Source organism: Rhagoletis pomonella, unplaced genomic scaffold, assembly GCF_013731165.1.
Source record: "Rhagoletis pomonella isolate Grant_MI unplaced genomic scaffold, Rhpom_1.0 Rhpom_scaffold_00005, whole genome shotgun sequence".
NCBI lineage: Eukaryota > Metazoa > Arthropoda > Insecta > Diptera > Tephritidae > Rhagoletis > Rhagoletis pomonella.
The window spans coordinates 67129056-67146237 of NW_023458559.1; the positions used below are offsets into that span (position 1 = coordinate 67129056).

Below are 17182 nucleotides of genomic sequence, written 5' to 3' on the forward strand. Positions count from 1 at the left end.
ATCCGTCATAAAAAAGAAACCTTCACTTTTAACGAATTTTTTACATCTAAATACAACTAAGAAATTTTCCAAGCCATTCAACCTGGTGATATACCGAGGTTTTACTGTACATACATACATACATATGTATGTGTTTAATGATAATGATAAAACTAAATATGACAATGTGACGAGCTTAGTAATGAGAGTCAGGCAAAAAGTTAACTGCAACAATGGACTGAAATAAGAAAAGTATCTTTCACAAACATTTCGACACAGAGAGTTTCGAAGTTTTGGGGTAAGTTTCCAAAATTTTGTTTATAAAAAATCTGCAACGTTCTCATGCACATAGCCTACAGAAAAATACAACTCTGCCTCTCACGAAGGTTGCACAAAACAGAAAGCAAAAGGGAGCTGTCAAATTTTTTGTTGTCATCAACAGACACACCGAAACGAATGCAATGCAAAATATGAAAACAAAAAACACCAAGTTCTTTCTAAAAGAGTGCACAGCAAAAGGGCAAATGCGGATAGCTTTAATTGAAATAAATTAATTTAAATTAAAAGAGATATAAAAAAGTGGTGAAAAAGTGTGTAAAAGCAAACTCTGTGAACTTAAAGGAGCAAAGTTCACAAAGTTTGTGCGAAGAACGAGTTTAAGTCAGAGTCTACTTCAGATTTTTACTTGAAAGAAATGAACTACTACTTTATTAAGCAGATACACAATTAAGTGTTAGGATATGTGTATTGTAAGAAAATGTGAGCATAATAAAGTTATTGAAAATATTTATTATATATTTGCGCCAAAAAAAACACTTTGTGTTATGTAAAAAATTGGCAGAGATTTAATATATGTATGTAAATACAACAGTGTTATTGATTTTTCGCCAGCAAAAATGCGAGCAAATTTGGGAAAAAAATCTCGGTGCAGTACAGGCATAAGTATGTATGATTCTATGTGTGTATGTATGTATTTACGTACATATGTCTTTCTTATAAAAGTGCCTAACACAACAAAAATGGCGCTTTATTACACAAGCTATTTTTAGTGACAATCGCAACTCACGGCTAATTGCCCTAGAAAATCAGCGTTAACCAGCTATCAAAGTCGTTTAGGACTCAAGTTAACACAAATAGTATGTACGCAAATAAACACACACTCGCAAACACCCACCCGGGCGGATATGCTGCCATGCAGGCGGTGATAAACAAAAGGTACGAGTACAACGCAGCCATGCGAACACACCTTTTTTATGCGTGCGGCCGGCCATTCATCAATATTGCCATCTTCGCATGTACATATGTATGTGTGTGCAGTTATTTTTGTTCGTGTATGTGATTTTGTGCCAGCCGTGAACTTGTGCAGTATTCTTTTGGCGCTTTTAGCTTTACTCTTTTCCGCTTCCGTTTACTGCCATTAACCGCCATGCAAATACATACATACGTATGTATGTATGTATGTACATTGGTGTGTTTGTTTCTTAGCAGTTCCTTCCTGCAAAATGGGGTCAATCATTAGTTTGATGTTACTTTTTAGTACTGTATTACACATTATACATTTGGGGTATTCACACCGGTGTCGTAAGTGTCGTATGGTTGTATGTCGTAAACTTTAAACGTCTAAAAAATGTGTTAAAGGGATACGCAAAGTACTATCAAAGTCATATTATGCATTTTTGCAGTGTTATAAAATAGTTGGTTGTCGTTTCAAGTTCTCTAAACATTTATTTGAGCTTTTAAAGTTTACGGCATACAACAATGCGACACTTACGACACCGTTGTGAAGCCCGCAATTATATCGAGACGTAGAACATGCTTTAATTAATAATCATTATGTATATTAAACATTATTTAACAGGTCTGGTGTAATTGAATACGTACGCACTTTAATGGTTTAAAATATACCCAAATAAAAGTTATAATATTGTGTGTACTTTATTGTATTAAACTGTCGAAGTCAAATAAAACAGGGCATGAATAAATCGTTTTGTACTTGGTTCAAGTCTGGTCATTTTCGAACTAGTTCGGTTTCAGTCAGGAACTTCTAGCTGCACATTGTTCGTTATACTATAATTCCACAGGGTAGAAAACTGCACACTAAACAATTTTCTAAAACGCCAGAGTAGAAAGTTCGAAATTTTTGTGAATTTTTATTGAATTTTTCTAAATGTTTTGTAAAGTTTGAAAGTGGCGTGATTAAAATTTTTTTTTTAATAACTATACAAATTATTGGTAGCTTTTCTCCAGATTTGGTCGATTTTTTCAAGTGGATGGTAAATATTTTTTTATGAAAGTGACAACCCTGGTCATGTTATTTATATTACGTAGTTTGCTTGGCGTACAGCCGCAAACTCTCTAATCCGATGGGTTTAAACGATTTCTCAGTTTCATGTAACTATCATTTGAATGAGTGTGACTGACTGGTGGGACACTGAAAAGAACTTAATTTTACCTTTGTGCACTCAACGATGAATTTTAGCCAAAAAAAAAACACTTAATTTTCGCGAAAGATGTTTCTGTTTTGTAAAATATGGACCATACGCTTTCGTTTTCAATAAAAATTAGGCTTAGGATAATATCCATAGAAATATTAAAAAATATTCAAATTTCTGACTGCTGTAAAATAATTATGCATGAATCTAAAGATTCCATAGACAAAAATTACAACTTCCTTCAATTTGTTTAATATTCTTCATCTGAGAATGAAATGTATTCATTAAAAAAGAGGTTACTACTGAAATAGAGATAATTAGGACATTTTAAAATTTATACCGTTTTCTTTTTTTACATGGAATAACCCAAAAATTTAATTACAAACGAGGTTACTAGTTTTTAATCGATAGTTAGCGTTAAAAAATTGTTTATCGTTATCTGCATTTTTTTTTCGTTTTCCTAGTAATCAGGCTTCGGAGCAAAGGTTTTTTTCATCGCTTCGCTCTTTTTCCACTCCCGCTCCCAACAAAAAAATTGCCAAAAAACGTAGGCGAAATTTTTTTGAAAAATTTCTGTTTGATACCGAAATGCATCTAGATGCTCTAGGAACTCTTCTGCATCCTAAAGAAAATTTGAAAAATAAAAAAGTTAATAAAATAGAATGGATATTTATTTAACACGATTGTTTCCAGTGGCAAAAAATTATAATTGCAGTAAATTTATTAAGTGAAATTTGTTTAAATGCTTGGGGAAAAACGACAATAAAAAAAATTTCTAAATATGTATGTAAATCGTTAAAAAGCGTAACATACCTACATAGTTGTCTGCAGCTTTATACAAATGCGCATATTTAATTCGAGCTCATTCTTAAATGTCTGGGCCCATCCAAAAACGGAAGTGACAAACTTCCATTCATTCTTAAACCATGCCCTTCGCAATTAACACATCCTTTTCTTAGCTTTTTTCCTTGGCTTTTTTGGTCATTGAAAATATGTATGTGTGACTTTTTAGCCGTTATTATGCTACTCAAAATTAAGGGCCAACAAAGCGTGCCTACGAACGATTATTCACACAATCTGTTATTATTCATTCCTTATGCCATTCACATCTATTTTCCGCATTTTTTTTTTCAGAAATCCCCTCTCTCTTTTCGCTGATTTCTATTTCGTATTTGCTTACACACTTTCATATATGGTCAACGTAACCCAGTTTCAAATTTATCAAATGTGTGTAGGCAAACATGTAAACTGTAAATAGGTTTGCTTTTTATACCCCAGTGCACTTGTGCACAAGGGTATTACAATTTTGTTCACATAACGGTTGTTTGTAACAGCCAAAACGAATCGAGATACATAGATATAGACAAATGTATACATAAATGATCAGAATGAGAAGAGAAGTCGATTAAGCCATGTCTGTCTGTCCGTCCGTCCGTCTGTCCGTGTACACGATAGCTCAAGCAATAATTGAGATATCTCAACGAAATTTGTCCAAGGCAGGTTGATATTGAAAATGACCGAAATCGGACTGTAGCCACGCCCCCTTCTCATATAACGCGATTTTCGAAAAATGCAAAAACTATGATATTATTGGATCCAAATTGTTGAAAATTAGTATGTGGAGTAGAATTTCGATGCAAAATAAATCCTTACCAAACTCGACACGAGCCATGCTAAGGATCCATCTAAGAAATTGGTTGAAAATCTTTGAAATCGGGCAATAGCCACGCCCACCTCCCATATAACGCGTAATTTACAGAAACACGAAAACTGCGATAAATCAGTGACTACTAAAGCCGATTGACTTAAAATCGATTATTGCAATGACCACTGAGCAGAAAATTAGATTATAAATTTTTAGATTTTGGGCGTGGCTCCGCCCAAAAGTTAAAAAAAACGGTTTCAAAGAAATGTACACTGTTCTCTAAAAATTTACGAATTTTCCAAAAAATAATAGCTCACCCTGATGAGTTCGTTTTTTATTATGTATGTATGTCCATGCCAAAAACTTTGACTACGAGCCTCTCCTTTTTAATTAATTTAATGTATTTTTTATTGTGTTAGCGTTGAAATTTAATTTTTTTGTAGTGATGTATGAAAATTTGTCCCAACGTTTTATTTAGTGGCAGATAATCATGCTTGAATATTATCTCACCTACATAGTTGTACTTTTTATTTTGCTTTGAATATTATGTTACTTCCAAAAGTTGATAAACATTTGCAAACATTCGTGCATATATGTAGTGTGTAATGAACTTTTGTAACATTTATGTACATATGTACGTACATTAGATTGTACCAGAAAAGTAAGTTCGCCGTACATGCCTCAGTGTTAATTATTTTTGCGATGCAATTCGAAAAAAATCCATTACCGAAACCAAGAAAGGTCTGAATATACTATAGGGATCCGGCGTCATCTATTTCGATGGCTAAAAAGGGGTTAACTGAGTTCCATGGAATGATATTGGACGATCGGAGAATGAAAATGTGTGAAGTGGCTGTAAGCATATGAACAGAGTGGCTACATCACATTTTACAGTAATATTTGGATATGAAAAACCTGTCCCCGAACCATGGATCCACCACATCCCATGAGAAACCAAGGAGCTATCAAAAAGTGCACACCAAAGAAGGCCATATTGGGTCTGTCGGTCAATAAGGTCATGGCCACAGTTTTTGTTTTTGGGATGCCTTGAAAAGGGCAAAAGAATCACTAACGAATATTAGACAATACACGAGGTATGAACTCCTAGCCCATTCACTATATTAACCAGATTTAGAGGTCAATTCTGGCAACTGGCTTTCACTCACCATAGTCTTTCCAAAGAGAACGTCTTAGTGTTACGCGTTCGCCTCTTAGAAAAATAAGATTCAATAAAAAACATACATTTTTCTTTTTAAAAAAATAAAAAGGAGGAACAAAAAACTGAAGGTAAGGCAAAAATACAAAAAAATATTTTTCAAAATTAAATGAAATTAAAATTAAATTTTATTTCGTAAAACAATAAAATCTAAAAATTTAATTTGAAAAAGAAAAAAATTTAAGAAAATCGCACTTAAAAATAAAATAAAATATAGTGATTTCCGAAATAGCTATCACCTCTACCATTTTTTCGAATTGTTGTTGCCTTTCCACAATAGTTTTTCAGTAAAAACGGTCTCAAGCTCAATAAAAATTGTTGAATAAAATTAAATAAAAAATAAAAAATTTTCCTTAAAAAATCTAAAAGTTTAAAAAAAATAAAATAAGATCCTAACAACTAAATGAAATAAAAACAAAACTTATTTTTAATATAATCTTTTTAAAACAATAACATCTAAACAGTAAAAGAAAATTAAATTAAAAAATTGAACTAAAAAATAGCTATTTTTCTATAAATTAACAAAAACAAAAACAGAAAAAATTTATTTAAAGGGGGAAACATAAAAAAAGTTTCTAAAAATTTAAATAAATAAAAAAAGAAAAATTAAAACAAAATTATTGAAAAATAAATAAAATAAGTAGACACCTAAAAATTAAATGAAAATAAAAAAATAAATTAAAAAAAGAAAACAGATACATATAAGTTTCTAAAAAATAAAAGTGGATACCTAAAATTAAACGAAATTAAAAAACAAATATTTTTCTTTTTAAAAGAATAACATCTAGAAATTAAAAACAATAAATAAATCTAAAAATTAAAAGAAAACAACAAAAATAAAAAATTTTTAAATTAAAACAAGTAATTTTTACACAAAAAACAAAACCGACTTCAATTCTCATATAGAAACTTAAGAGTACTGTTAATTTCTTAATGATCCAATGATCGGATCGGAGTTACCACCTTTCCTTCAAAAAAGGAATTTTAGAAATCGGTTAACGTGGTCCATACATAAAAAAAATATTCCGACGAATTGATAACTTTCTCCCTTTTTTGAAGTCGGTTAGAAAAGAAAGAAATGCCCGCTCCCCGAGGACTCGAACTGTGCTTTGCTCACTCGACCATTGCGACTATTTTGCGACGCAAGCTAAACGATAAGCAGGTGCTCTCATCAAGAGCGGTGAATGAGAGAGCTTTTTTACTAAGCCTTTTGCGCTAGAATAACAAAGGTATTTCGAACTATCTTGCCATCCGTCTTTCATTTGTCTTACGAAATACTTTTTACTGTGTTAACCAGAAAAGGCCTGTTAGCCCTCAGCGACTATTTCCTGTTTCCAAACCCAAAGAAATGGCTAGGCGGTAAGAGATTTGGGTCGAATGAAAAGGTCATCACTTAACCAAACGCCTATTTCGAGGACCTTGAAATCGCCAAGACAATTTTTTTAGTTCCAAAGTTCACTGACCTCAAGTAACCCTATCTAGTATTTACTCACCAGATCTCAGTTTTTTCACCCTAATGCTAAGGAAGTATTTCAATTATTCCAATAAAAGCATTTAAAAAAAGTTGGATTGCTGAATGTAGGTGTCACCGAAAAATGTAAAAAGGCTGCCCCTACGTTTAGCAAAAAAAAAAAATCGAAAGTGCCTTGCAAAAATACTTTACTTCTCAGGGGTGTACGGCGAACTTTTTTTGTTTGCTTGTAAGGTGGTACGGTCTAATGTACATACATGCGTATGAGACAACTGCCTGGTAAACTTAATCAGGCAAGTGAGTGGGTGGTTAGTGACCACTTGACCATCTCTGTTCTTCCCAACTGAATATGTATGTATGTATGTATGTACATACATATGTGTAGTGAATGCAATGCCTAAGCGACCACTTCACCACACTTCAGCACAGTTAATGTCATACGTTCCATTTGTCGTGTACGTATGATGGCCGCCAGTCAGTGGCTGCCACAGAGCAAATACAACACACAAGTAGCGTCAAGTGTCATCAGCAGCTCATCACAAACATTTGAGGCTTTACCAGCGACGTGCTCAGACATTTCTGTCATTCAGGCGGATACATTGCGGACTATAGATGGTTGGTTAACCGGGCAGTGCCGCTTGGAAGTCACTAATCGCCTGTCTCTTATGCGGGTTGTGCAGTGAAGTGTTAAATTACAAAAAACCGTAGTGTTGACAAATTGTGTGCTGTATCTGATATTTTTTTTTCTTAATTTTTTTAATGAATTTTGACAAATTTTGTGTGACTAAAACGCATTTGAGGCGCGCCCGTATGACATGTTGCCTTCAAGCGGCAACGACACTGCGGCATGAGATCACTCGCCAGTAGCGTGTCACCCTGGGCGTTACGATGCGGTTAAAAAATTTAGGAAATTATTTAGAAAACAAAATTAGACATGAAAATAATTTAAAAAAAATAGTCGTAACTAGTTAATTTGTGCAAAAATTTTTAAATTAATTTCTGTATATTACTTTTTAAACTGACTTAAAAACTAATTTTTATATCTAACTTCAGTTGTGCCTCTTTAATGAAGTCATCGACTTGCCCTGAAAATGGTGAAAATTCTGCAAGCCTATAACTTTGCCAAGCAGCACACTTACTCTCTAAATGGTGACATACTCTCCGCCTCACTGATCGATTCCAGTCGCATCGCTGTGAGCAGCGCTGAGCAATTTATTGAGATCTATGATATCGGCGGCAAGCAGCGACGCAACGAATTGAATGGCATCGATTTGAATGCCATTACCACGGCAAGTGAGTATGCCGCAGCTGAGGCAGCAGCAGCGGCAGCCGCAGCACAAGCTGCCGCAGATGAGCGACTGCCCACGAAATATACGCTCGCAACGGTGGGTGAAGTGGTGCACTTGATTTACTGTGAAGCAGGTGAGAATTATGGGTACTGAATTTCAAATTTTCAGAATTTGTTTTTTTAGTATAAATAAGGGTTCTCTTTTATTAGAAACAACCCTCGTTAGCCTCTCAACATAGATTAGTGACGTCAAAATTTGATTTCGTATGCCCCGTTCTCTCTGTCTCTCTCTCCTCTGCAGGCAAATATCTACTGACATTGGAGAAGGAAACGCTCAGCAGTCCAGTAGAAACTGGCACCACGGGCATGAGCTGTACGAGCAGCAGCAGTACTACCACCATCTGTCCGGAAGAAGACACTAAAATGTTCGTGCGTATCTATGCAAACTTTTGGAAATTCCCCGATGCAAAACTTATCGACCTCCCTATAACTATACGCATCGCGTCCATGACCACACCCAAGGCTCCACTAGTCGAGAGCATCGATGTGATTGAGCTGCCTTTGCGTAGCCCACCCGATCTCATACAATGCTGCCAGACGTCGGGCAACATTATTGTGAGCAGCAAGGAGCGCATCTATCTATACGAGTATACCCAGTGCATACACGAAACTACACAGCCACGTTTCTCCTACATCGACTTTCTACCTTTTAAATTTTTTGTAAATCTAAATTTTCTACCGTTGCGCTTGTGTCTCGCCGAGAATGTTATCGCAGCAATGAATAATCGCTACTGTGTCGCTTTCAAGGTGGTCGACGTGGTTGGCAGCAGCGCAGCCGGTGGCGCACATTGCAGCCCCATGGATAATGATTACGGCGGCGGCGGTGGTGGCGGTCGTGGTGATGGTGGTGGATTAGACGATGTGGCCGATGTGGATGTGGATGAGGCCATCTCGAGTACGGAATCGAGTCTAATGAGTAAAGTGAGCGGCGGGCCCTCGAGTCATAACAGCTTTGAAACAGATTCGTTGGAGACGACCTCAAGTGGACGACCGTTGGGCGTGGCTGGTTTTCCTGGACGCACGCCAATCGATTTCAATGTGGCGCGCATTGTGAACTCCGCCTGTGGACGCGAATTCGAAGTGGATTTGAAATCGCAATGGGAGTTGGGTGATTCCATAAGTGTCGGTGGTGGCATGGCGCCGACATTGATTGGTAGTAGCGGCGTTGGTGGCGGTTGTGGGGGAGATACACAGGAGATTATAATTATGCCAGCACGCGCGAATGACATCAAAATTAAGCTGGTCAATGAAGCGAAAGCTATGAATTTACAAGTGAGTGCAGATTATTTTTTATATGTATATATAATATATTTATATTTATATATATAATGTATTTTTAATTATGAGTACTATTTTCTTTCCCTCAACCGCAGCGCGTCTCCAGTCATGGCAACATGACGTACGTTTACAACGAGGACACTAGCGTACAATATGATGTACGCAAGCTGTTGCAGATTTGCATGAAATCTTCGGAGCCCAACGGGCGCATTGTAGATATTTTACGTTGCATGGATTTGAAAGCGATTTATCAGCGCAATCCAAATGAGGAGGGATTGGAGGACTCTGAATATGATATGGGCAATCAGCAGGTGCCAGGTGCTGTAACCACGACCAAGCACGCCAATCGACGCACACTCAAATCTGGAGATCATCAAAGTTGCGTGGGTTATGCTTTGTTGGTGGCAAGCAGCGTGGATGGCTATCTGTATCAGTTTTGTGCGCAAGGTGTGTGAAATGATCTAGCGAATCGCTATTTCTGGATATGCAGTTTACAATTTCATTACTTTTTCCGCTCCTACAGGCAAATGGTACAGCGAGAACGAGAAGCCCATTGCCGTCTACTCGTTCACCGCTCCTGTGCTGAGGGTGCATATCAACGATTATGTCATTTACGCCATTACCACAGAGTCAGTGGAAACTCACACGTCACGCATTGGCCACAAACTCTACCACAACCGCTTTGAATATCCCACACTGGGCGGACTTTTCCCCGAGGAGTCGAGTCCGGATGTGAACTCGGCCATTGCGGTCATCGGCCTCTGCGCCTTCATGCACGTTCAATATGTGTGTGTGAATCACAATAATTTGGTTCTAATCACCAATAGCGCACTGGCCAACAACAACAACGAGGCGAGCAAAAGACGCAGTGGTGGCGCGCCCGCTGGCAGCGCTGGTGGACGCAATATAGCTGCGCGCATACTCGCCGAGGCTAAGGTAAAGAATTTGTTACGCAGCAGCAGCAACAATGCTGCACAACCACCGTTACTCAATGAATGGACGCTCTACAATTTGGATTTGCCACCGGTGGAGCATGTCATTGAGGACTTGGAGGCCATTGCTGAGTCATATCGAGCGGCTAGCAGCTCAAATTTTTACGATTTGATGGAGGAGGCGCATGTCATGTTGCGGCTGAGTCTGTCGCTGCAGTGTGAGCAATTGACCGAGGAACGTGAGCAACAGCTGCGCAGCAAATTCGTTGAGAATTGCCGAAAGTTGGCAGACTTTTCGATACGGTAAAGCGCCATGATTACGAATGTACATTTTTAATTTTATTTTTGGTATGCAAATTTGCAGTTCACGCAAGAAGGAAGTTTACCTGCAGGCCACTGGCTTCTATAAAATGTGCAATCTACAATTGACGGACATCTACAGCAACTATATCAACTGCTATGTTCAACCCGCATGCGTCGAGCAGCAGCAGCTGCCGTTTGGGAATTGCAGCGATTCACCGTTGACTGATGAGACGCAGCTAGTTGGGCTAATTTACACCGTGAAAATGTTCCTGCTAGGTTTGGGCACCGATCGCCTACTAGCCGCCTTTTTAAATCAACTGGTGAAGCCATTTTTCACACCTAATCGTGTCATCGAACAGGGCTACCCGCAAGTGCCTTTGTCGCTGGAGTTTCTAAATATGTTTATCAAATATTCGCCAAGCGATATACCACAAATAATGTTGAATTCGCCAGTGGTGGCAGATGCGATCAGCGGCGAGTTGGTCAACTACCTTAAATATTTGGATAAACTGTAAGTTGTCAAAAATTCCTGAGTCGTAGCTAACTTTGAAACAATTTTTCTCGCACTCTCTCCTTCCCTCCTTCACCCTAAAAACAGCAATCCTGATGAGAATCTTTTACTCGCCGTAACAGCCTGTCGCATGTCCAACTATTTGCTCGCACAGGAAGTGGTAACTCGTCTGAGTCGCCGCGAATTGACGGTTGCTCTGATGAAACATAAGAACGTACTCTTCGACGATGGCACTGTACTATTTCAGCGACGCGGATCTCACCATCATGATACGCTGAAATTTCGCAACGGTTCCAGTGGGCCAGGCGCACAACTCCACAAATCGGCCGCTGCGCAAATAATGCGCCGTCAACAAAAACGTAAACCTTCATTTGGTCAAGCGCACAGTGCGAGCCCCTTGCTTGCGCCCACACACACTGGGCATGGCGTTATATCGTTTTCGGATTTTACTGAAACCATTTTGTTGGCCGCAGAGAATGCGGATCTGATTGAGGCCATCAGCGATGTTTTCATACATGCCTTGTGCATAGAACATAGCATTACGTTGGAGATTATTTTACAGCTTTTTCTCAACTATATCGCCTCGCATATCGGTCATAAGGGGTACCAGACGTCGCAGAAGGTGTTTGTTAATATATTGCAAGTGAGTTAGATTCAAAGTAGTAGAAAAAATTTAAGACAAAAACTCTATGTGGTTGCTCTGCTATTCACTTTCACAGGTTTACTACTACGACTATTTCGATGTGAATCCAATGCGAAATCCGCACGATATACCTACGCATACGCCGCCTCACATGGAGGGCGTTGATGAATACGATGAAACTTCCTCAAAGGCGCCCTCTCTAAACAGTGAACGCGACAACGAATCAATTGCCAACTCACTACCCGAATCGAATTCCGGCGCAAGCTCGTCAATAGACGATCGCAGTTATTCGCATCCCATAAATCGTAATCGCATCGTCTACGATCAGCTGCATGATCCAAGCTCTCACTATAAGCGTAATATTACAAACTCACCAATACAATTAGACACAAATGAGCAACAGACGCCCACGCAAGGTAACAGCGATGCTGAAACGAATCTAAAAGGCCTGAAAATACTCTTTCGCATGTATATGGGTCGCCTTAAGGCGTTGAGTGATCTTATAACTGATCTGCAATCGGCCGATGTCGAACAACAGCCAGTGAATGAGGATTTCGTGAGCTTGCGCATGGAATGCATAAAATTTATGATACGCCATTTACAGGAATTGCGCGCACAACAACAGCAGCAGCTGCAGCAACAGAATATTTTGCTGCGCCACAGTGCATATACTCAGTATTATTATGCGAAATCAGCAAGTAGCAGCGTTGCGCAACCGCCGGTCGCAGCAGAAGAGCGCAAAATCATCTATGTGCCCTTTATACCGGATTATAAATTGAGTGGCGAGGAGTTTGAGCGGCACATTAAGACATATTTGCGACCGATTCCATGTTTGCTAGATCGTCCGCAGTACCTTAATCGTTTGCCGCCATTTCGACGCGATGACTTCAGTTATCCCAATCGCGATGAGGGTGAGTGTGAGGTGCACTTCTTGGGCTGGCATAATGAGCTGCTAACGCTGACGTTGAAAATACAGGTGAGTGAGGGACAATTTTTATGAGATTACGATAAATTCGAACAATAATAAAAATATAATTTATTTTGCTTTCAGTCGCTCCTGGCATCAACAAAAATCGATCGTGAAATCATTGAGGAGTTTATCGCATTCATACAGAAGACACCGGATTTGATTGGCATCGATAGCTTCCTGGTGATTGTTTTACCAAAACATTTAGCCATCAATTATATGCTAAATTTCTGTCCCGAATATATGTGGCAATATGGCAAGGTAAGAATTGAAGAGTTAGGAAGGCTGCCTATATATTTAGCCGTATCGCTTATAATGGAAATACATATGTATGTACATATAATCGGTCTTATGCTTAATATCGGCATCGACATCATCGACGATCGTCAGCGCATCAGTAAATGGATATTCAGCATAGGGCCAATTGATAGCAAAATAGATACCTGTGTCGAAAGCAACATCGGTACATACATATGTATGTATGTATATAAATCGATAACAATATCGATATGTATGAATATTTCTACATATTTCGATAACAATATGAGGAAATATATATTTATCGATAACATCCTCGATAAATAAGAATTTTCCTACATATATCGATAATAATATAAGGAAATATGTATGTATCGATAACACTATCGATAAATATTTTAGCGATATTGATTTCGGCAAATATGTCGAAAGTAGCATCAGTAAAAATATCGGTATAACAAAAATATGCACTGATAATCAGCCTCATTGTGAATGTCGTGCGGAGTACAAGTCGTTTTTCGTGAAACGAGTCGTATCGAAAACCACATGGCATTGCCTGAAACTTCCACTCGGCTAGTGTATTGAAATGGAAACGATTTTCGTCGTTTACTTATTTCAGCATGACAGTAGGTAATGCCAATGTTGTCCAGTCTTACAATTTAGCCTAATTTACTACTTACGTAATGAGGCTTAATATCTAGTATCGATAAAAAAATATTGATTAATACATATAGGCATAAAATGTGTATTAGTCGATAATATGATCAATTCGGACAATTTTAACGAAAGTCACATCACTAAATATATCGGGAATGAAGTAGGGCATATAAAAATATGCACCGATAATATTTACTGTCGATAAACAAAAAATGTCGATCTTTACAAATTTATCTAAAATGTGTATTTATCGGTAAAATGATCTATGTTAAGAAATGAATGTTTCGAAGAATTTCACAGCTTTTTGGTTATTAGGTTAACAGGTAATTATTTTCCATTGTGGGTGTTCGAACCTGACAGGGTTTTGGGCTATTTGCTCATATATTTCATGTACAGTTTGCAACAAAGAAATTAACTGAAGGATACTAATCTTCAACCAAATAACCCAATATCCAGGAAGGCATAAAAAGCTCCACTGTATTTTATTTTAAACTGAATAAAAAGGATAACCGTGTAACTCCAAAACGTTAATTAATTTTTGTTCTTAGGAATTTCTTACAAAATATTTTTTTTTCTGACGCAGGTATAAAATTTATAAAAAAAAAACTTTATATATTTAAGAATTTCCATTCTTATTCATTTTGATTATAAAATATCGAAGATGTGAGTAATGCATTAGCCCATTCTTTACATTCAAAACAATGAATAAAAATTTTAAAATATAAAATGGCGAAGATATAAGCTCCCTCTTTTTGGGATGGTGTAGAAGATTTCTCAGTCGGTCATCGCCTGAAAATTCCGCCAAACAATTTATTATTTTCGAGAGCAATGCACTACGTTGGAAAACAATTATTATTTTTTTTTTGCAAAAATGGCAGTAGTTTGAAGAAAACGACATGAATTTTCATCAAAATTTTAGAATAATTAAATTCATAACTTAAGAACGGCACATCGCCGTGACTTTGTGCTTTAAACAGCAACATAAAGAGTTTGAGGTAAAAATCTCAGCTAAATCGCTTTAGTTGCTCTTGACATAACGTGTACAACAGTGTGAAAAAATCGGTTCGAGAAAAACGCAAAAGGAAAAATGCACCTCTTTTCGGTGCCTTTCTTCTACTCCCACTTCAACCTTCGTAATTTCCTAGACCTTTGAATTTCGGAATGAGACAGCGCTTAAAATATTCTTGGAAGGATAACGCATAAAAAAAAATCTATTTTTATATGGAAGAAAATACGCGACACCCTCGACAAAAAAAAAATCTCAAAAATCAAGGGAATTTTTCAGAATTTTAAACTTGCACATTATTATACATGAGCTACAAAAAATTCTGAAAAAAAGTTGAACATTTTGATGAACATATTTTGAAATTTGTTAAATTTTCCTAAACTGTTTTAAACTTTAACTTATATGGTTTATGTTATAGAATCTAATATATTTTTATAAAAAAATTATGAAAAAATTTAACACCTAAAAAAGTTAAAATAAGTTAGTTATTTAGGTGAGCGCGAACTTCGTTTTTTTTTTATTTTTTCAGTGGTGTAATTCCTTAAAAAAAATCGGATATGTAATATTTTTTTTATTATTTGCAGTCTAACGGCTTTACACCAAAACACTGGGAATCGCTGTTGAAGAAAATCTTAAGCAAACAAAATTTGGTGCCCAATTGGAAGGCACATATCACCGGTATGTAAAAAGTCTATACCTACTCAAATACTATTTTTCCTTTCAAAACTAAATACTTGTAATTTACAGAAATACTCAACAATCTAGTGGCCGAGCTATCATTCGAAGAACTACTGCAATGCTTTCCCAGTGAAGCTATCAAACATCATAAAACCGAAGCATTTTTAAAAGAATTCAAAGATAATCGCATCAACTACGTCAACGACAAGCTGACGTTCGAAGACAAGGCACAACAAAATACGCTAGACAACGAAACATTGCTGGCACGCGATCATCTTCCAATGGACAACATTGACGAGAATAATGTTTTTGAACTCACATTGCGTAAAGCTGTTTCGAAACAGCGTAGTATTGCGTTGCGTTCAATGATCGAGTCGACGGGTACACAACTATTCGATGCTACTAGTAATCCTATGTATAATCTATGAGATAACGGTTGCATACAGAATAGGAATACATATAAGAAAAATAAGCTACAAAGATACAAAATTTAAGTTAAAGCATTTTGCCAAGTTGAGTCGTTGAACGTGCGTGGATTATTAAAAACATGTGTAATTATTATTAAATAGCAGTGATAGTGAAAAGTAGTTTATTTAGAACGAGTACTATAATTAAGAGCCATAGATCATTGAAACTTTTATTGATAAATTCTATGCTTATAATGCAATTTATTTACATATTATAAAGGCATACATGCATACATACATACAGGCAAGCCATGCACTCTACACATTATTTATTTAATTGTTAAGATTAGCAATTAGAGCGAGTTTTTGTTTCGATTTTTAGATTAAGCAGCTTGTGAAGATGCAGAGCATTTCAGATTTACATACATACACACATTTTTTTTATTAAAGATGCATTTAAAGCTTTTAAGCTGTAGAAAAAAAAACTAAAACTGAGCGATATGACTCGATTTATACATCGTTTTTAGCCTTTTTTCTATTTATCTAACATTTTTGTTTCTTAACAGAATGTTTATAACACTTTATACAAACTAAAGTTCTTTAGTTGCGATTTTCTTAATTACACTAGTTTTTAATAAACGTACATAGAATCCGGCTGCGTGATTTAAAATCCTTTTTTGATTTCAAATACGCCAAATTAAAAATCAAATTTACTTTTGCTTTGATTCGTCGGACCAATAAAAAGTTGAATATATTTCTGATTTGATTTATCGACCAAATATAAAATAAAATGTATTTATGATTCGATTCGTCGGACAAATAGAAAATTAAATTATAATTATTTGGGCCAAATTCGTATTTATTATGTTTGCTGGGTTGGAGCTGCTTTATTGTTTTAGCATCAACGATTTTTACTAGTAAATACTAATAGAAAGTAATTTTGTTTCTTGAAAATCGTATTTGTGTTCCAAAAAAAAATGTTTTATTTGGTTGACGAATCAAATTACAAACAATTTTTATTCATGATTTGACTCGGCGAACAGATAATAGATATTTAGGATTTCATATCACTTTCAATTCCGAAACCAATTTTATTTTTAGATTTGCGAATTGACTAATTAAGATCATGCAACCCTGCATAGAAACTAATTTTTCGGTGTACATAGTTGATTTTAAATTCGTTTAAATCTTTTGTGAGTAATCTACCGACTTTTGCGTAGAGCTTAGTTTCAAAAAAAACAAATAGTTAGGGCCTTTTGATATTAAGGTTACGATATATAGTTGTATACATATGTTGCTTTTTTAGAATTCCAGCTTTTGATGTTCGTCTTTTTTTATTTCCATACGCATAGCAATTAGTATAAATTATTATGCGACATATTTAAACGTACTGGGTGTGTTCGATCTACGTAATAATCACCGCAAGCAGCTTGTATCGTTTATTCTCTACA

General features: G+C 36.4%; 1 protein-coding gene across 2 annotated transcripts; it reads left to right on the top strand.

Annotated features, from left to right (window-relative positions):
- Positions 1 to 457: 457 nt before the first annotated feature.
- Positions 458 to 16970, top strand: LOC118739393. 2 transcript variants are annotated; one of them, XM_036470680.1, is made up of 11 exons: positions 458 to 738; positions 7797 to 8165; positions 8333 to 9363; positions 9465 to 9816; positions 9893 to 10604; positions 10666 to 11115; positions 11203 to 11758; positions 11835 to 12734; positions 12810 to 12986; positions 15231 to 15324; positions 15394 to 16970. In XM_036470680.1, exons 2-11 carry the CDS (start codon positions 7835 to 7837, stop codon positions 15750 to 15752), a joined length of 4962 nt encoding a protein of 1653 aa, XP_036326573.1. In that variant the 5' UTR covers positions 458 to 738; positions 7797 to 7834; the 3' UTR covers positions 15753 to 16970. The 2 variants fall into 2 exon arrangements, with proteins under 2 accessions (XP_036326573.1, XP_036326574.1); XM_036470681.1 differs by lacking the exon at positions 458 to 738 and adding an exon at positions 7025 to 7358.
- Positions 16971 to 17182: the final 212 nt, after the last annotated feature.